The 22,170-nt window shown below is 47.7% G+C and overlaps 1 protein-coding gene across 2 annotated transcripts in view; it reads right to left on the bottom strand.

Annotated features, from left to right (window-relative positions):
• LOC118229961 (kelch-like protein 29) overlaps positions 1-22,170 on the bottom strand; it is a 167,399-nt gene that overhangs the window by 52,821 nt on the left and 92,408 nt on the right. For both annotated transcript variants that reach the window (XM_035422571.1, XM_035422572.1), the window contains exon 4: positions 19,820-20,278. In XM_035422571.1, coding sequence (XP_035278462.1) covers positions 19,820-20,278 — 459 coding nt within the window. The remainder of the gene's footprint in view (positions 1-19,819; positions 20,279-22,170) is intronic.

Below are 22,170 nucleotides of genomic sequence, written 5' to 3' on the forward strand. Positions count from 1 at the left end.
CCCCCCCCATAATTGTGACATCACAAAACTCATGAAGTTCTGAAACTCTACCCACCGCGCCAGATATTCTATTAATTTCTATATTTTAAAGAAACATTTTCATTTATTTTTACAAAATTGTACTTACTATTCATCCAGATAAGATCAAAGCAGCATCCAGTGGGCAGTAATAAGAAGCACGGAATTTGTAAAAATAAATAAATAAATAAATATATTTGTGCATGGATTAAAATCCTGGATTGTTTATGGCATGTAAATAATGCTGCAATAATTGCATTAATAAGGCTGAATGGCTAATAAAAATACCATCCTACTGGTCGATTCAATCTGATTCAATGAACCATCACACAAAGCTATTTTAGGAAACCAGGGAAAAAAATGAATAAATTGTATAAATTGCTGTATTATATTTGGGTTAGTCATATTTCATTTTAAGGCTAGAGTGTAATTTTCGCTAAATCAACCCCTGTATTATTTACAAGAGCAAGGTACACTTTGAAAGCATTTTTTTTCTATTTTTAAAAAAATTATTATTATTACTTTTTTTAATCTGTTGTATCTGAACAGCTCCTGTGAAGCACACTGAGCTGCTTCCTGTATAAAATGTGCTATATACATGAAATTTGATTTGATCAAACGCAATATATATGCTATGATCTGATTTATTAAACCATATTAGCCTCCAACTCTTGGGATACAGTGAGATATTACATGTAGAAAAGCCACCGATAAACACAGGACAAGCAAGTGCAGGAAATATATGAACAGCACAAAACCGGTCTGATCTGGTAAACTCTGGTGCCGACTGTGGCCGGCGGCCTCGCGGGGCAACATACGCGGGCTTAGGCTTAGGCCTCGCCCCGGTACCGGAGGGGGCTTCGGTTAGCAGGGACGACGGCGACGCGATCGGGTTCACGTGGCCGTTCGGCTGCACGAGAAGTGTCTTCATCAGAAACGTCCTCCTCGCGAGTCGCGGCTCGATAAAAAACAGCGGCTGACGTCGCGAGCTTTGGAGGAGAAGCACGTACGGAGAGTTGTAGCAACAGGCGCGGGTAAATGCTATTTGGCATTCCAATAATAATAATTATTATTATAATAACAACAATAATTTGACATTCCAAAGTGGAGGGGAAATGGAAAAAGCATAAACACTTAAAAAACAATATGTTCCTTGCTTCAATACAGTGGGGAGCCACACATTAAGCTCTATTCGAACAAATAGCACAATCAGCAACGGAACATAAATACGAACACATAATTATCACCATAGTAACCAAAGTCAAATCTTACAACCAACCGGAAGGTTCCCTCGGAGAGCCAGAGTGGTTAAAGAGAAGAGCTGCGGTGCCTTTCAGAGGTAAGAAACAATTAAGAGCTTTACAGTTTGTGTACTGTGGCAGTTCCCCCAACGAGTATAGCATGGTGTTATTATTACTGATTATATCACAGTGTATTATCCATAATATTACCGCCCCTCCCACTCTGTAACCCAATGCGAACCTATTCCAGAATTCCAAATATACCGCAATTGCAAGTGGTGTGGAAAATATTATGATTAGTTTATCATAAATGCATCATTATGTACACATTTCTAATAGCCATTTTTATATTACAAAATAATTGTGTGTGTGCGTTTGTGTGTGTATGTGTCTACGGTGTGTGCACGTGTGTGCGTGCGCGCGCGCGCGTGTGTATCAGTGTGGATTTGTCCCAATGCCTTTATGAACCAGTGCCAAATTAATTTCTGTTTCACATTTGTGAGGTGAGATTAAGCCTCCCTTGGTTTGGCAGAGACACAGCTCACAGCTCGCGCCCCTGTCCGTGTAGCCCGCGGAGTCGGTGTCAATTCCAATTTTAATTCGGTCAATTCACAGAATGAACAGGAATTCTACTCATGAACTGGAACACGCAATCGCAATGTTCCGAGAGGCCTTCTTACATCGAAACTGAATTTAATTAAATTTTATGAATTGACCGCGTTGAAATTGAAACTGACCCCGACCACCGGTACCTGCATGAGTCACGGAGACCCAGCCGTGCTTAAAGGAGAACTATAGCCGCGTTTCCACCAAAATTACCCGGAACTTTCAGTCCCAGGAACTACTTTACCAGGAACTAAAAGGTTCCTTCAGCCAATGGTTGTCTGCGTTTCCACCGTCACCATACCTCAGCGCCGAGCTTCCAGCGAGACGCGGGGGGACGTATACGTTTACGTTTCAGCAGCCGGTCTTATTCACAGCGATTTACACAGATGACAAATAAATAAATAAATAAATAAATAAATAAACTAAAATAAAAAATCCACTTATACAGCTGGATATTTTACCAGAGCAATTCATTTTAAGTACCCTGTGCAAGGGCACCAGAGCAAGGGCCAGCTGGAAATAAAAAATAAAAAAAACCCCACAACCATTTGAGTAATAAGCACAATTCCCGGCCCGTAATGCAGCACCGCGGCCATGCTCTCGCGTTACATATCTTCATATAGGGCTCTATCTTTGTGATCAACCTTTTCAATTCCCAGCTGCCCCCCCCCCCCCCAGCTATCGATGGCTCGCTGACCCGCCGCCACTCCAGCGCCGCGGTTTCTCTTGGTGATTAATGCCGGGGTCTTTTATTGTACGGTTTATTATTTCCCCCTTTCCGCGAGCCACTTGTGCCTGACAAGGTGTTTATTGAGCCCTTATTTCATAAAAATGGCGCTTTTTTAATTCCACCGCGATCAGTTCCATTTTTGTATCGGAGCCAGAGTCGGCCTCCTCGGTGCAATTTCAACTGTTACAATTGACAAAAACAGTTTTAGTTAATTTTAGTTAATTGCTTGGACCGACAGACAATTAAAATGGACGTCTGCGGATGCTAACGGTTTAATACTAGCTGCTTGATTTAGAGCAGTGTTTCGTTTGGTTAAATATGATCAAGCAACCAACTGCATCTCGAGGACAGTGTCAAGACTTCAAATATTTTAATGTGGTAAAATCTGTGATGTTTATTAATGTATCATAATAAAAACAGTTAACTGCGAACTCAGGCGATGCCACATCATTGGGTACATGTTACTAAAGCCGATACTTGAACAGCCTGGCGAAATGACTTGTAACACAAACAAAATAAAAACAAAGTTGCCCCGACCCAAAGCAGCCCCGCAGACTCGCAGCTGACCATGCTATTCCTTCCTAATGTTTGTTTCAAATGCATCTTTGAAGTGACAGCAGCGACAGACGGAAGATAGCCCATGCTACTGCGCCTTCTGTGCGCCGTAAATATCCCATCTGATTTACCGATTCAATAAGAGGCAGAAACGTTATGCCGGCGTTTTGAACCAAATTGACATTTCATTGTAAAATAAATATTGCATTTTATAGCTGGACTGTGCTATGACGTAATGCCTGTACGTTTATCTTTTGTCCCAGAGCTGATGCAAAGTAGCCTAAATCAAATCGTAAATATATACAAATGCGTAAAAAATGCAATCATGCGGCAAAATACTGTATAACCACCTCGATGGAGCCGCGGAATATAACTCGGAATATAGCTCCACAGCCCACACAAAGTCTGGCATGAAAAACCGGACTGAATCCACGCTGTCTCAGTCTATTTCAGTAAGTGCTTCGCTCTCACCTTTAACAGCATGAGCGTTCGGTAAACCCCGCTCGAGGAGTGGCCACGCGACCTTTAAGGGGCAAATCGCTCGTGAACGAGAGCGCCTCCTCTCAAACTCAAACCGGCAATACAAACATATCGATATGTATTTTTGATTTAAAAAAATATATAGGCTGCTGCCATAAATTTACTCGTGGTCGCAATTTTTAAAAAGGCAATTCAGAAACTAAGCTGATTGTTTCACTTTAACACAGAGAGGTTAGTATTCACGGATATACATTAGAAGTAGGCAGACCATTTTAACACGCATATGACACTGTAATCCACTGCCTACTATTCATGTAAATTTGTTTATTTTATTTTGTACATTATATCGTATATATATATATATATATACATAACCTAACTGCAGAACTGTCCTCTAACACTGACCAGTTTCACCTTGGACCATGCACGTGCCTGACCCAGGACCTCCAGCTGACAGCTCATATTACACAGATGAAAGGATGCAGGTGTGGGCAGAACAGGTAGGGCAGGTAGGAGAGATGGTCTGGAACTGAAAGCAGGCAGCGTTCATTCCCATGGGGGGGTGGGGGGTGGGGTGGGGGGGGGGGTCGCTGTCCTCTGTGGCACTTAACCCCCAAATACCATGGGGAAAATGCTGTGCGGTTTTAGAACGAGTGTGTGTGCAAACTGTCAGATCTACAAACACATAAACACAGACGGAAGGACGGCGGTACACGTGAATAAATCCCACCGATAATAGAGCTGCCACTTGTGTGGCCAGCCAGGTATAAATTACAGCTACTCAGCAATAGCCCACAGACAGTTTATTAAAATAAAAACTTTGTTTTTTTAATCAATGAGCCAGTTTTAAAAATATTTAGCTGTAGACTATAGCTACTGTTCCGTATTTAAAACAGAATTTTAGGATGTTGTCTGATTTCTCTGGTGGAGTTCTGATTGGTTCAGAAGCAGCTCGAGCTGAGCTGAGCCGAGACTCGGCGCTGAAAGCTCCACGGCTTCCCCCCGCCGGAACAGAAGGATTCTGATCTACGGTTCGATTAGTCCGCCTCTGTTTGCCCTGACATGAGAGCTCTTCGGAGAACGACTCAATTATTGAAGCGAGCAGCAAACACAGGCCCTGTGTCTCCTAGCTGGGGTGATGCAGGCCGCTACGCGTTGCCTTTCATGCATTTGTTTTGCGAAAGCTCGCCAGCTACCGTACATTTTTTATGGCAACATGCAACTACCGTGAGGCACAGAAGATAAATTATTTAACCTACGGCAAGGTCAGTACACTTAACTCAGTACACCTATGGTGGGACCACAAAGCCAATCTAGCACACATACTGTGAGGCAAAGAACCACATTTAGGACTGATAGGAATGATACTTCACTGAAGGGAACACAAAGGTAAGTCATTAGCATTATTGGAAAGAAATTAAGAGCTGTCAATCTGAGAGTACAGATACTGTCAGTCTTCTTCAATGCAGCGCTTGGTACCAAGCCATCAAACACAGGGCCAGAAAATACTAAACACTATCATTATTATTATTTATATATCAGCAGTGACACAGCAACAAAATCAACAACAACAACAATAATAATAATAATAATAATAATAATAATTTACTATATGTTCTATGCTCCATTTCCAAGCAAATGGTTAACATGGAAAAAAAGTTATTAATAATTAATAAGGCTCTATTTTTCCTTCAAAATTTCAATACATAAATCTAGTCTCGTTCGTTGAAAAAGCAAGACCTGTGTGCAACTGAAACAGGCGTAGGAACCGTGAAGAAACAAAGTTAAAATAGGCCTCTCATCGCATGTGGCCAGCGCGCGCACACAATGACGCGCAGTGGCTCGAGCCCGGAGACGCGCCACATTACCGGAAAAGAGAGACCAGTGTTTTCTACGACAACCAAGTAATTACATTTTCATTATAGCAGACATGCGTTCTGCGGTACTGTTACATATGCGCCTATTCACTGTGATCACGGCTGCTCCGCTAACTACATTACCGCGCGTCTCGTTCGCTGTTTTGATTGTACTGTCCGTACAGGAGCGACCGCCAAATAAATACCGCCTAATAATATTAGGGCAAGATCCAGCGGCGGAGATGCAGGACCAAGTGATGGAACTGGTTTCCATTTAATAACGATGACAAAAGAGGACAGTGTTTGTGCAAAGGGAGAATGGGCTGGCAAAACGTTTCTCCTTCAGCACAAAAGCGCACTGAACGGCTAACAATGGAGGTGTAGAACAGAAATAAGAACATGTGAAAGGCAAAGAGAGAGACAGGGAGAGAGAGAGAGAGGGAGGGAAGGAGAGAGGGAGAAAGAAAGAGAGCACAGTGGAATAACTGAACACAAAGAGCATTGAAGGGCACAATGCCCCGTTTATAGAGACGCTCCTCAAGGGCTTTTTGTGCGCGCACCAAAAATAGTATTCTTAAATGTAACCGAGTCAAACTGAAATTGATAAACAAAGACCCAGAATGGGGCTTTAAAGAAACCGGGCGGAGTGCTCTCAAACAAAGAAGAATGAACCTTATTTTTAATAAATAAATAAAAAAACAACAACAAAAACAAACATTCCTTGTTCAGACAAAGGGCAATTTATCTTCCTCCTGCATTTAGCTGGATTAACTTTTTTCTCTCTCGTTTTTTTTTTTTTTAGCAGGATCTGAGACAGACGCGTTCTTTTCAATGTGTCGCCTGAAAGGTGCATTCCCAGTGCGATATTTAAAAATAGTGAGGATTAGAGTAGCGGGCGAGGTGGCAGGACGGTGTGAAGCTGTGGGGTGTGTATAGACAGGAGCATCTGTTCGGCCTCTTTCACAAACGCACCGCCGGCGATGTGTGGGAACCCCGCGGACAGCTCAAGGATCCTTACCGCGGCCTTTTAATGGGTCTGTCAGGTTCGCGCGTTAGCGGGAGCCGCGAGCTCGCTATCTCCGCCAAGACCGCGCGCTAACACCCCAGCCGCACTTTCATAAACCGCAGCACCTGACACAAAGCCAGCGCAGCTGCCCGCGTCTCCGGGTTTTAAATCGGCTCTGTTAAACGAACGCACGCGGCTCTTAAGCGAGTGGGCTGCTTTCTCGGCGGCGGACTCCCGCTGAACGCCTGCGAGCCCGCCGCTCCGACGGGGAGAGAAAGAAACAGCGTGAGCCCGCAGTAAATATCCCTCTTTTCTTTCTCTAGTCCAGCACCGTTAATCCTCCCCCTTTACTTCGTGTAACGTTAAAAACACCACGCACACTGCTTTAGTCCTCCATTACTTTATAACAAAAAGTAAATATCAAAAACGTTCCTGATAACTATTCATTTCATGGAAAGTATGTTGAAAAGGGCACATATACACGTAAGTACTGTTAATTATAAATTAAAGGTTATCTAATACCAGTATTGATTTGGAACAGAAGCATCCACAGTGTATTTATAAATTTGACACAATGTACAACTCTGAGCAAAAATAGCATTAATTAGTGTTTTATAATGTACAAGTCTTAACATAAATATTAACATTCATTTATATTCAGAACTCATAATCTTCAGGTCTGAGCATAAATATCAGCATTAATTTACATTTATATAAGTCACTGATAATGTAGAAGACTTAGCATAAATATCAAAGTTAATTGACATTTATAAGTCTTTCAATATACTGTACAAGTCTAACGTACTTATATCAGCAATATGACAATATTAGCATAACATTCCTTTGATTTGTTGCGGCAGCTCCCCCAGCGATCAGAAGCCATTTTGTTTCTGATATTTCACAGTGTCCCTTTTTCAGATGCGGATCAGGGGAAATGGAATTACGCAAACCCCAAGTAAATACCGCATCGATTTTACTGAGAGGACTCGGAGGGTTTACTGTGTCGAACCCGCTCCTGTTTCACATTAAGCCGCTCGCGAGAGCGAGATCCGTATCATTTTTTTTCTTCTGGGGTTTGTCAGGCTGACAGAGGAGATGCCGCTGTGTCTGGGGCGGAGCGGCGAAGACGTCGCTGCAACCCATCAGCCGATCAATTAATCAACCAATAAGATCAGCGAAACCGGGTTAGCCGGTTTTGAGAAGCGAGTCGAGTCCGTCTCGAGGCGGCGGGTGATGTTAAGGGCAGCTTTATTTACAGGTTAAGCGAAGGCCCTCAGCGTGCTCGGCGAGAGAGCGAACGCACAGAGAGGATGTGACGATGGCGGAATGTTCCGGGCTCTTCTGAGCTTTCCCCCGGAGCAGCGCGGTGTTCACCGCAGAGAGGAGCAGCTGTGTGTCTGTGTACAGTTTGAGTTCCCCTCATTAACCAGCACCTGTGCAGAGGTGGGACAGGGTTCCTGTGTGAAATACACCCCCCCTGGCCCCCCCCCGTCCCCCACGGTCACCCCAAAAGGCCCCCCCCATTAATCCCCTCTGTCCAGGACAAGCCACTGCTCTTCATTAGCAGACATACATCCCAACATGTATACACCAGGGTTAGGGCTGAGTCCATTTCAATTCAGCCAGTTCATGAACTGAACATTTCCCATAACATTCTGTGAAATTGTTTCAACGAATGAACTGGCTGAATTGAAATGAACTCACACGCTGATATAAACACAACACTCTCACACACACACGCACTCTCTCTCACACACACACACACTCTCTCACACACACACACACACACACACTCTCTCACACACATGCACACCCACACACACACTCTCTCACACACAGACACGCACTCACACACACTCAGATAAACTCAGATGAAGTCCCACAGCACAGAGGGGCAGGTCAGAGCCTGTATATCACCTCCCCTGCAGTGTAAATGACAGACAGTTTCAGCACAAGGCCGGGCATGCTGGGTAATTCAGCTGAGTGTGAAAGGATTACACTCCGCACACACACACACACACAGGCACAAACAGACATGCACACACTCACGCATACAGCACACACACACACACACACAGGCACAAACAGACATGCACACACTCACGCATACAGCACATACACACACACACACACACAGGCATATATGGACATACACATATACACACACACAGGCACATACACATACACACAGAAACGCACATACACACACACACACACAGACACGCTCTCACAAGCACACAGATGCACACACATACACACTCACAAGCATATACACACATATACAAATACGCACAGACACACAGGCACTAACACACACACTCACATACTAACACACACATACACAGTTGCATTTATGTGTATGTCTGCATACATTGGACAAGCATACTGTACACACACTATTTCCAAGACACAGCTGTAGTTCTGTGTGCTTAAACAGCTGTGTGCTGTAATTCTGCTGTGTGCCTTGGATTCTTGGATTCAAACAGCAGAATAAAGGGACTTGTAGTTTTCTCTGGGGGGTCCTTTAGGGGTTAAAAGAAACGTCCCAGATATAGAGTAAGTAAATTAATATAAGATTAACTTACAGCAACAGCACTTATTTACTTTAATGAGTCACAAACTCAGACAAAAAAACCATTACATTTTTTTTTTTTAAGTGCACGATGACAAACGCTATAGTGAGTGATTAAATTTGCTCTTCGCCAACTGCTGTGGATATTTAAGGGGTGAATTATTCATCTGGAGTCTCGGCACTGAAACTGTCGCTGGTTCACCCTAACTGAAGTTTCGGCACATGTGGGGGCCACCGTCAAGTGTATGTGTGTCAATGTGTGTGTGTGCGTGCGTGTGTGTGTGTGTGCATGTGAGTGTGTGTGTGTGTGTGTGTGTGCGTGTGTGCATGTGTGTGCCTGTATGTGTGTACGTGTTTTTGAGCGTGTGCATGCACACAAGCATACCTGCATGTGTCCGTGTTTTTGTGCATGTGTGTTAGGAGTACTGATGACTCGTTTCTCAGAGATAATGACCTGAAGGGAAACGCTAAATCAGGGTCTAATGTCTGGGAGTATCTTAATGAGACGCTGCAGCGGATGGGGCTGGAATGAGGATCTCCAGTGAGAGAGTGGGCTCTCTGCTCTCGGGCCCGTAGATAAGGGCCACTTCTCCACAGGCAGAAATCGCTCCTGAATGATCTCTTCACTTCTCCTCTGCTTCATTGCACCTGACCCAAAGCTCGCTAGCTCTCCGGGGAGCAAAAAAAACAACAACAAAACAACAAAAAAATAAAAATAAAAAAACAGGAATTTTGCTGAGCTGGCGCTTTATTCCAAAGCTCCAGTCGCAGCGGACAGAAATAACCGTGCTGGATACAGCCGTTCCGCCCAGATGTGCCCCATGACCCCAGGGGGGTTGGGGTCAAAGGGCACGACCCCTGTCCGCACACTAGAGGAAGTTGAAACAAGGTCAAGGGTGGTCCACTGGCCGAGAAAATCAACAAAGCCGTGTTTGTGACGTGGCGGTGTTGTTGTTATTGGCTAGTGGCCGTCTTTAACGTGTCAAAACCATGTGACGGAGCCTGGGGCGCAGCTCGTCGCCACGGTGATTAGGCTAGATTAAGGTACTGGGGTAGTGGGTCAAAAACAGCACAGCCTGTCAGTGCTGAACTCACAGCCCAGGCAAATGGGAAATAACCAGGGCACCAGAGGTTTGCCAGGTAGAGGTGTGTGTGTGTGTGTGTGTGTGTGTGTGTGTGTGTGTGAGTGAGTGAGAGAGTGTGTGTGTGTGAGCGAGTGAGAGTGTGTGTTTATGTGTGTGCGCGTGTTTGAGTGAGAGGGTGTGAGTGAGAGTTTGTGTGTGTGTGTGCGAGTGTTGTAAGATTTGTGTAACTCCACGAACTGAAGTTCTGTGGGTTTTAATTATTCCCAGTCTCATTAGTGAGAAACAGCAGCTACTGCAGCTATTGACTTCCTGCCTGGCGGCATCTGGTATTTTTACAGTTGGCTTCAGAGATAATGCATTACTGCCTATTTCACGCGCGATGAGCTACGCAGCACATCCACACCTCCGTCCTCACAATTACGTTCATTAAAAATAAAATAAAATCACCCCTGACACAGTCCTTTACATACTCCACATATTTCCACATCGAATGCGAGAGAGTTACAGAAACCCCTAATGGGCAAATGATCTGCAGACAAACAGACCCGCAAACGGCCACTCATTTCATACACGCAGATTGTGCTGTAAAGAGCCAAAATGTCTTCCCTCAATAACGTACAAGGACCATTACAGGAGGGTTAAGATATTCCACAGCCGACTCCTCTCTCCTCTAAATATGTGCCTCTCTCTCCATCGCTCTTATCCGACTGCAATCCTAAAATATCCTGTCAGGAACACATTCAAATCGGTGAACTATGCTGTCATGGCAGCAGACAGCTTCAGTATTTTTCAAGGATACCAATGAGTGGATATCTTTTCACGAGCGGCGGCGGTTCATATTTACACCGGCCCGGCAATTTATGCGAACCTTCACTGTTTAAAGGTTACCCGCTCGCCGCGCGCCGCCATTCAGACGCGTGCGATGGACGATTTGAGCTGTCAGTCATTCGGTCACTGGCGCACACGTCCTCCTGAGAGAAAGTGGCTAAATAAAACATAAAAGTAAAAATAAATAAATAAATAAATGCGCAACTTTGCGGGAAACACTATTTGGATAGAAAGAGCCTTTATGGAATACGTGCGAGCGCGAGGACACTTTGATACGGTGTGCACTGAGGGTCACATTCAACCAAGACACGATCCCCGGGGGCTGCGTTTTCACACGTTTCTAAATGAATGTTCTCATATAGAACAGTGCCCCTCCGTTCTCCCTCACCCTTCGTTCTATGATGAATTGCGCCAAACGGTTGATCCGACCGAAGAAACGCCAGCACGTAATTGCGCGTGCATTCCCCTCAAAGGCTAAATTAAAATATAGTGTCCTTAATAATACTGTAACTGCACAGAGGCACAAATGTGTTTTTATAAATAATTGCGTAATTATAAATAACAAAACTACACGGAGCACCAGACCTGCTTTACAAGACTACAATGTTCAGGTCGTGTATTCCTCTGATTGCCCAGAGTATCTTTTTTAATGAAGAAATATCTACCTTTTTAACATTATGTCCATACTGTAGTAACATTATTTTATTCGAATCATTTTTGTTGTCATGTAAAATGCTTTTGCCAAAGTTCACATTACACAGTAGTAAGCTCATATATTGATATTTTAGAGAGTGGGAAATTGTGTAACCCGTTAAACTTTATAGCCTGCAGAGAGCCAATTACGGGCTATGTGGCAGTTAACCACCAAGCTAACCACTGTACACTGGAACATCTCACCAAGGAGAGAGAAGTTTTATTGAACACAGTTTGTCTTGAGTAGCCTTGTCAGCAGAGAAGGACACATTATAAAAAGGCCCGGGCGTTAAAGTCAAATATTAGTTAATGAGAAGAAAGAGCTTGCTTTGTGTTTGGGGGGTGATGACAGGATTCTAATGCAGAAAACAAACCGTCGCGCGGTCTTGCGTGTACACGCCCAGTGTGGACATATTTCTTCCGTAGGCTGTCAAAAAAAGGCGCCGATCTCGACAATTGTATTTTCAGCATACAATCTGCTATTCTTCTAAAATTGCGTAAACTGGTCAGAAAACTGATCACGAAATTAGGAACAGCCTGAAGAGGAGACAGAAAGGGCGGTTCTACTGAAGATTTGGACGCGATGGGCGAGGGGGAGAGAGTGGTATGATCACGCGGTAGTGGGCGCGCGCGTCAGAAAGACGCTTCCTCCGGCGCAGACGCCGCGCGCGTTATCACGAAAGGAGGTGATTAATGAAAAGAACTGCGCTTCTGTATGGTAGGGGAGGAGAGCGCATGATCAATCTTAATGAGCTATTCAGTTTTCCCCGCATTAACTACAAAGTAATGTGAGACAGAGGGGGTTTCTGCAGCAATTGTTATTATTTTTAAACACGATAACAAGTAAAGCTGTCATTTCTCTCCTGTCGGGAAAGGCTAGGCTCTCTCCAAACGCTACCGGGGGAATTCAACTTTAGACAAAAATATCTCTCGGCGCAGGACTGCAGGAAGCTGTAAAAACGGGGACTGGCAGTACTTTTTACAGCTGAGACCACTGACGCAAAACCATACATTCAGGTGGAAATCGCAAGCAGCCATTGACCCAATGGGGAGTTGGCAGTGAATAAATAAAGAAGGACTTGTGGCATCTCTTCCGCTGTAGGCCATGCAAAGTATGCCATTTTTCTGTTGTACAGAAAACTTGCCGTGTGTATTTCAATCTTTACACATTGCTTCAGAAGTAAAAACCTACAGCACTAATTTCAATTAATTATGTTTGGTGAATTAAATGAATAAATTCCGTAACGGGCTTGTGTTCTCTCACGCGGTTAGGCAGTGTAAGAAACAGCGTTGGTACGCTCACAGCAAGCGCGTGTTCGAACGCGCTGGAAAACATGAAATCACAACTCGCTCGCGCGTTTCAGAACCGCCAGATATGAACAGCGCCAGATGAGATTTTTGCCGCGTTACCAAACAGGCTGCAATTGCCACTGCAGATTAAAAAAAAACTTTCTGTTCCGTCCAGCAGAAAAAAACATCGCATTATTGTTAATGGGTTGTATAACTGAAATCCTCAGGAGAGGAATTTAAGACTTCGCCCTGTGGGAGCACAGCGCTGAAAGGGCATACTAGGAATATGAAGGTCAGAATCGAGCCGACCGCTAAATTTACTGATTATATGTATGTATGCATAATCCTCCCTATGCCTGTATCTGCAACCCTGGGTGATTAATTACAAACAAAAAGGGCATTTTCTCGTATTTCAGACAAACAGGCTTTTGCTTTACTGCAAATCGAGTTAATCCTGACTGAGAAAAATCTCCTGTAGTAATCTCCAATGTAAACAGTAAAAGCAATATCCTTAAAATAAACGCAATCGGTTCAAGAGCACATTTCTCATATTAGCAATCGTGTTCATCGGCAAGACTAGCAAGTCCCGTCGCTCCATCGCGCGCAGTTCCCTTTAAATGCCGCGCGCGTGGTTTTTTCATTTTATTAAAAACCAGGGCCCCTCTGTCTCCTGCTGACGGGTTGGAAGAGTCAGAAACTGCATGAATAATCTGCTCTGCATGATTAATCTGAAAAGCACAGCGGTCACAAACGCGCTCCGGGTTTTTAATAACACGCTGTGATGACCCGCTACTTGTAACGTGATTAATGCCGCCATGATCAACCTGCAAACTAAATGTTTATCATTCGATGTGCTGAGATGTCATATGAAAACGCGCTCTTTCCCGCCCCCTCTCTCGCGCTGCCATTGTGTCTGTTCTATATGAGAACAGGGAATATCAGACTGGCGGTTTTTTTTCCCTCTGATTTGATTGGTGCTAATGAAGGCATTTTCTATTTCAATCTCCACTCTCTCTCTCTCAGTCTCTCGGCTTCTGTTCAAGGACAAGTCTGGTAAACCTCGGGTTCAAAATCTCTTCAGAAAGGAGAAAACACAATTTTCTGCCGTCCTTTCCAGAAGCCACATATCACGTGCAGAACGCTCAGTTCCCCAGAAGTGATGCACAGCTGGCCGAGGATAAATTAATCAACCGTAAATCATTGTTTCATAAATAAACACGTCCGGCGCAATTTCATCACACGCACGACACAACCGCGCAGCCCCAGGGGGTAAGAGCTGCGCCTCACGACTTCTACGGTCCAAACTAAGCACCACCTGATCTGTGGGCCAAACACAGTTTCCTGACTGTCCGGATTGTTCTGCTGGCAGTCAGGAGGTTGCAGGTTCGCATCCCGAGCTGAGGTAGAGGCACAGCAGCCCTCTCCAGCGGGCGCCCAGCCACACGACCGCACAAATCAGCCTGGCTGTGCCTGTCCGCTGAGCAAACCCACTCTCCAATAATACAGGAGACAATGAAATATGACAGCGAAAGATGAAACCCGTTTGATTACAATACTGGAATTAATAACATTTCATTGCTGCTGCGCCAGACCCAGAGGAGTTCTCCTCTGCAGACAAGCTACAAATACGCCAGAGAGACACAGAGACACTACAGAGACGTTAGAGAGACACTAGAGAGAGACACAGAGACACTACAGAGACATTAGAGAGACACTACAGAGAGACACAGAGACACTACAGAGACACTACAGAGACGTTAGAGAGACACTACAGAGAGACACAGAGACACTACAGAGACACTACAGAGACACAACAGAGAGATACAGAGACACAACAGAGAGACACAGAGGCACTACCGAGACGCTAAGGAAACAGGGCCGAATACAGGCATCATATGACTGCTGCAGTATGTGTTCCTTTTTAACGATACAAACAGCAAAAAACTGCCCACCCCTTCCCCCAAACCTGGGAACTGTCGTCATTTGTTCCATTACATCACTGTCCATTGCAGTTCCTGGTGCATGCACCATATCACAAAAATACACGCCTTCACGCACGTTTACCCACAGTCAGCCCCAAGAGCACCTGGACACCAGCTGAGAGGGGGCAAGATGTGCCACCATCCCCAAACAGCCCATCCAGCACACTCATGTATGGAGGAATATCTGGATGTATGGTCTAGAATACAATCACTTATTATTATTATTATTATTATTATTATTATTATTATTATTTGTTGTTGTTGTTTAGTAACACAAACTAACTGCCATACTGTTGATAACAACAATTAATAATCATAATAAATTATTATTCTTACTATTCAGTGTGTCGTGAAATGTTTAAACAACAAAACCAGAAAAGGTTTTTTAAAAAGGCAGGGAGCTCCCTGATTGTCCTGCCGTGCCCCTGCGCGTGAGTTCATTAACGCGACGCAGCTAAGGGACAGACCCCGAGAATAAATAAACAGGCAGCAGATTTTAACGCGAGCCACCGTCTTAATTGCCCAAGAAGTTGCGGATCTGTGCGTTCCTCCGGCAGCCGGTGATGAGATCTGACAGCGGCAGGACTTTATTGGGAGAAAAGTAGGTTAAGAAGATCCGGCAGACTCCGGCAGACTCCGGCAGAGTCCACGCCGCTGATCTCAATTATCAACTCTCAGAGAGCGGCGGCAAGAGACGCTGCCTCCACATTCTACGCGCGCTCGCCCTCTCCCTCTCTCCCTCTCCCTCTCCTTTCTCCCTCTCCTCTCTCTCCCTCTCTCCCTCTCCCTCTCCTCTCTCTCCCTCTCCCCTCTCTCTCCCCCTCTCTCTCTCCCTCTCCTCCCTCTCCCTCTCCTCTCTCTCTCTCCCCCTCTCTCCCTCTCTCTCTCTCTCCCTCTCTCTCTCCCTCTCTCCCTCTCTCTCTCCCTCTCTGTCCCTCTCCTCCCTCTCCCTCTCCTCTCTCTCTCTCCCCCTCTCTCCCTCTCTCTCTCCCTCTCTCTCCCTCTCCTCTCCCTCCCTCTCTCTCCCTCTCCCTCCCTCTCCTCTCTCTCCCTCTCCCTCTCTCTCTCCCTCTCTTCCTCTCCTCTCTCTCTCTCTCTCTCCCCGCCTCAGGATTATTATTTCCAGCGCGGTGGCGTTACACGCAATCTCGCCGAGGCGCCGGAGCGATCTTCCGACTGCCACCTGATGAAATATCTGAGGGATTTGTAATGAAAGTCAAAAACATACATTCCCTCGCCCGTGCCCCTGGGGCCACCAGCGAAACACCTGCTTTTAATATCAGACGGCTTCAGAGCGGGGGCGCGGCGGAAACCAACGTTGCGCGGCAACCGACCGGGGCCAAGGTTAACAGCCAGCTCTCAGACGGCGGTAATGGCTATTTTTACAGCGTGTGAAGAATTGGACGCTACATTTGCCACATTGATTATGCATTCGCACAGGCAGCCAGGGTCTTATCTCTGTAGCCGTACCTTCAGCTCAGTCAACGCCACGTCAGCGGGGCTGGTCCACTGAACAGCGTCGACGTCTACCCGAGTTTTCAGATGTTCAGATTCCCAAGGGGCAAATGTCTTTCGTTCAAAGCTCAGTGGCAAGCCAATGCGTGTGTGTGCGTGCGCGCACGTGTGCGCGTGTGCGTGTGCACGTGTGCGTGTGTGGGTGCGTGTGTGCATGTGCGTGTGCGTGTTCATTATAACAGAACTTCCACACAAGTAAGAAAAAGGCTAAAAAGCGTGACTCTGGATGCCATTTATCTGAATAGCTGACCTACTTTATGTCAGGCCTGTCATAGGTTGCAGCCAATTATAGGATGGAATTCATTTCAGTCAAATCAATGTAACATTCATTACAAAGAATAAGCGTTTATCGTAAAGGGGAACTATCTCATTAGCCCACGCACTCGGGGCGCACAGCCCAATAAGGACGAGCGTGCGGCCCCCCGTGGGTCCAACCTTCGGCGCTTTTCTCCCTCCCAGAGCGTTAGGCCGTCTGAACTGCGGAGATCAGACAAACGGGATATGCACGCAGGCCTGCCAATGATCCTTTAAACCACGCGGGGGAAAGGAACGAAGGGTCATTTCTGTCCTCAAACGTCCCGTCCTGCGCTGCGTCCGTATCCATGGCGGCGAGCCCTCGCGTTCTGCTCCCTGGCGCGCGTTCGCGAGGCCCGCTGCGTCCGCGGCGCTCATTTCATCCGCCGGCTCCCGTTCCCGCCGGTCCTGGCGGGGGCAAGGGGCCGCGGCCGCGGGCTGGTTGCCGTGGGGACGAGCGGTTATTGCTCTTTGAGGTTTCGGAAGATGAAAAGCGCCGGCTTTTAACGGACGTCCCTCGGACGCGAAAATGATATCCCCCCCGGCGGCGGCGGGCGGCTCGCGATGTGAGTCATCACGCTCGCTATCTCAAAAAGAGCAGGCGCACGGACGCACGCTCACACGCACACACACACACACACACACACACACACACACACGCGCGCGCGCGCGCACGCACACACACACACACACGCTCACACACGCTCACACACGCTCACACACACACACACACGCACACACGCGCACACACACGCACACACACGCCGGCCGGTGATGAATCGCCCTCTCTCTACGCCAAACCCGCGAATCCACAACCTCGCCTGTGATTTTCCGTCTGACAAATCGTCCCCTGCTCCAGGAAGTGGAGCTGATCAGCTCTTTAAACCGCCGGAAAGGTGAAAAGTTGAAGGCGAAGTTGGGTCCCTGTGTACTGATGTGAGTAGCGTGTGTGTAAAGTGCAGCTGCTCACCCCGCAAACACACGTGCTGGAGAGAGATCATGAGTGTCCCCGCACACAGACCCTCTCAAAGCTGCACTGCCTCCAGCGGCCAGCAGGGGGCGCCCGCGGCAGCCTGCCAGCCCAGGGAGGGAGGGTGCGGATCGGCTGAGTCATCCGTCACCGCCGCGCTGCTCCGGCTCACACGCCGCCGAAGAACGAGGCCAGCTGCTCCGACCCGCGGAACATTCCGCAAGCGTTCTGCGACGGAGAGCGAGCCGGAGCTCCTGCAGAATTAAGGAGGGGGCGGGGGGGTGGGGGGTGCGGGGGGGGGCGGGGGGTTGGGGCGGGGGACGGGGGGGGCGGAGCAGACGCGGCTCGGCTCTTTCAGAGTCACGGCAGGCCGCGCGGAGCGTTAGCGGAGTGTTAGCGGTAACCGCGGCAGGCGCAGGCGCTGGGAGCGTCGGGATTTGCGGTGGGAAAACTGCGAGACGCGCGCGGCCAGGCTGCCGGCTCCTGATTGGCTAGCCGACCCCTGTCCCTGGAGGAGGCACATCGCAGAGCGCGGTGGACCCAAACGACAGTATCCATCACACCATCACACACTCACACCATCACACACTCACACCATCACACACTCACTATAGCACTACACACACACACACACACACACACACACACACATACTATAGCACTCACACACACACACACACACACACTCACTATAGCACTCACACACACACACACACACACTCACTATAGCACTCACACACACACACACACACACTCACATACTCACTCACACACACACACACACACTCACTATAGCACTCACACACACACACACACACTCACACTCACTATAGCACTACACACACACACGCGCACACACACACACTCACTATAGCACTCACACACACACACACACACACTCACATACTCACACACACACACACACACACTCACTATAGCACTCACACACACACACACACACTCACACTCACTATAGCACTACACACACGCGCACACACAGACGTACACACACACTCACACTCACTATAGCACTCACACACACTCACACTCACTATAGCACTACACACACACACGCGCACACACAGACTTACACACACTCACACTCACGCATACACACACACACACACATACGCAGATCTCTCACGTCACAATAGTAGCAGTCAACCTCCTACTGTTAAAATCGCTGATTATACCACTGATATAAATGGAGTTTTACCGGGTATTTCTCTGAATATTCCACTGATATAAATGGAGTTTCACCGGGTATTTCTCTGAATATTCCACTGATATAAATAGGGCTTTATTGAGTATTTCTCTATGAATACAGCACTCATATAATTAGAGCATTGCTGCCCCTGTAGGTTAGTGGATATGGGCTCCAGCCATGTCACATTGACTTGCATCACACGCACGTTGCATTTGTCCCTGATGAAGTGCTGGTGTAGCTGCCCTGTGTGTTGACCTGTCTGAGAGCAGGGCAGGTGTGCCCAGGGTACCGGCAGGTGCCTGTGGGGCTGGCTCTCTCTGTCAGGAGGGCCCAGGTGTGACAGCAGGTGGGCCCTTAGCTCAGGTGAGTGAACTGCAGCAGACAGGTGAAACCTGACAGACACCTCACAACTACACCTCTGTGTACAATTCAGCTTCTGCTGAGTTACAAACACGCTCACACATACTATAGCACCACACACACACAATAGCACTACACACACAAACACACACACTATAGCACTACACCCACTGATCTGCACCTCTCTGTCTCTCTCTCTCCCTGCACTACAAGAGACATTTCTACCAAAGTCCCAGTAATCTGCCCGACACCAAACAGGGAGCTTCTCCCATCATCATTAAATTGCAGCTGCTGTCTCATTCAATTAACCGAAATGATCTTTAAATGCTCACGAGCCATTAAGATGCGTTCACTTTCTCTTAAAAAAATAAAATGGAAATAAACATAGGATGGAAAAACGGGATGGGTACGGAGTGGACAGCAGAGGCCTGTAGAGGGCGCTGTCTGAAACGCCACGGCTGAGCGATATTATTCTCCCACAGGTCACATGACTTCAGCCCAATCCCCACCCCTGCCCCCCCCCCCACCTACCTTTGGGGTGCCAGGGGTCTGTGAACTCGTACTTCCCCATGCCGATGGTCCGCAGCATCTGCAGCCCGTTGGGGCTCTCCTGATTGGCTGGGGGGATGGGCGGGGCCTGGGGAGCCGCCTGGCCATTGGTCAGAGGGACGTTGGCGTGCGGGGCGGCGGGCGGCTGCATGGCGGGGTGGGTCATGTGACCGTTGCCCACGGCGGGGTGCGTGACCCTGCAGACGGGGGTGAGGGGGGGGTGGTTTGGCAGAAGGGCCTGGGGGGGCGGGGGCAGCTGGAAGTGGGCGGTCATGAGCGGGTGGTGGGATGGGACGGCCGTCGGGATGGCGGGGGTCACGCCCATGGCGGGCGATTGGGCGGTCACTCCCGGGGTGTACGCTGGGGGCGGGGCCAAGCCATACGAGTGCGCCAAGAGACTGGCCTGGCTCACTGCCACAACCGGGGGAACCCAGGGCGGACCTGCAGAGGAGGGGGGGGGGGGGGAGAGAGAGAGAGGGAGAGGGGGGGGGAGCGAGAGAGAGAGAGAGAGAGGGGGGGGGAGAGAGGGGGGGGGGAGAGAGAGAGAGAGAGAGGGGGGGGGGGAGAGAGGGGGGGGAGAGAGTGGGGGGGGGGGGGGGAGTGAGAGAGAGAGAGAGAGAGAGGGGGGGAGAGTGGGGGGGGGAGAGTGAGAGGGGTCGGAGAGAGAGGGACACAGAGAGGAAGAGAGAAGGGAAGAGAAAGAGAGGGACAGAGAATGAGTCTGTATTGATGAAAAGACTCAGAACAGTCCCGTGGTACATACACTGCATCAGAAGACCCGACCCCAGATAAGAGCTCCGCTCTGAGACACTGTACCAGCACGTGCCCTAGACACAGCAGCACCTGGCCTGGTGGCCTGAGAGATTGCAGGTTTGAATCCCAATCTGAGCCCTGCTGCTGTGTCCTCCAGCAGAGCTCTTAACACAAAGCGACGTGCTCTCCGTTATTTTATCTTCTGGTTCTGAACCTTGCTGCCCAACGGCTGGGGGGGTTTATTTTTCTGGAAGGGGTGGGGGGGGGGGGTGGGGTGGGGGTGGAGGATCTGAGTGATAATATCCCAGCTCCGTCCGCAGCCGTATGCAAAGCGGAAAACACCGCCGCGTGTGGAAACTAATGAAAGCAGAGAAGAGGTGCGCAGCCTGTCGTGAGCGTAACGTCTTTACGCAACGTTACAGCAGCTGGGCGGAGCCGGGCGCGGCGTCCAAGCGCTCTCCGAGCCCGTCGCTGTGAGCCGCGGTGCTGGAGCCGCTGCATCAAAGACAAACGCACCTTAAATACATAAAAACGCTAAAAACGGACGATTCCGCCGAGCGGTTTTAACACTATTATTTATTCACTCGTTAATCCCACACGCACACAGTCACGCGTCCCCTCTGACCCCTGCCGCAGGTTACAGAAATAGCCTGCGCATCTGGGGACTTTTTCGATGATATAAAGTCAGTTTTTTTAAATAATAATAAATGCACGATATGCCAAAAAAAAGATCATTATTATTCATGATGTTAGCCTTGGCACATGCTTCTGGCTTATTAAAATGAAAAATAAATAAATAAATAAAATAAAAACAGTGCTGGTGAGTATAGAAAGAGCACGTAAAGTGCCTGTATTTATGATTCATAATTCATAATTCCAACCTTGGGCTATCCAAGACGGACCGCACTCCACAGACTTCGCCTCTCAACACTCACACACAGAGGAAAGACGTCCTTTAAAAGGGAAGAATCCTCTGCAGCGGGTGCTTCTTCTCGACATCCCAATTTATCACTCAGTGCAGCGCATTTGAATAAATATGATAATTCATCTTCAGTCAAATAATACAAACCCAAAAGCACTGGCATTAAAACGGGAGGAAGAAGGCGGGAGCACGGGGAAGCTGCTCATTAGTCTGCCCTTTCAAACGTTCACATCTGAAGCTTTCAGCAAAAAAATACAAAACGAAAAGGTTTTCAGGAGTATTAATTGCATTAACATTAATTAAACGGATTTTAGCCATGACTGTTCTTTTGTACCAACGACTGCAACGCCCGATTGGCTCAGGAAGAGAGGGGAAAGACTGAAGTTGTGTGTCATAAGCTCTCCTTTCTTCCCCTACCTCTGTTGGCTCTTAAATTTCCCCGTAACACAAGTTCAGTGTTTAATTACTTCCCACGGAAGGCGGACCATAAAACACCTTGCTAATAGAGTGGCTACCCCCCGCGTGATCCAGCACGCAGATAACAGGACGCAGGCTGACTATGAGAGAAGCTGGGGGCGGCTCACCCGGACGGCCGGACCGTCTCACAGGGAGAGGAAGCTGAATGAGAGAGGAGCTTCCGCCATTAAAAGCCCTGAAT

This window comes from Anguilla anguilla, chromosome 6 (genome assembly GCF_013347855.1).
Source record: "Anguilla anguilla isolate fAngAng1 chromosome 6, fAngAng1.pri, whole genome shotgun sequence".
In the NCBI taxonomy this organism is placed as follows: Eukaryota; Metazoa; Chordata; class Actinopteri; order Anguilliformes; family Anguillidae; genus Anguilla; species Anguilla anguilla.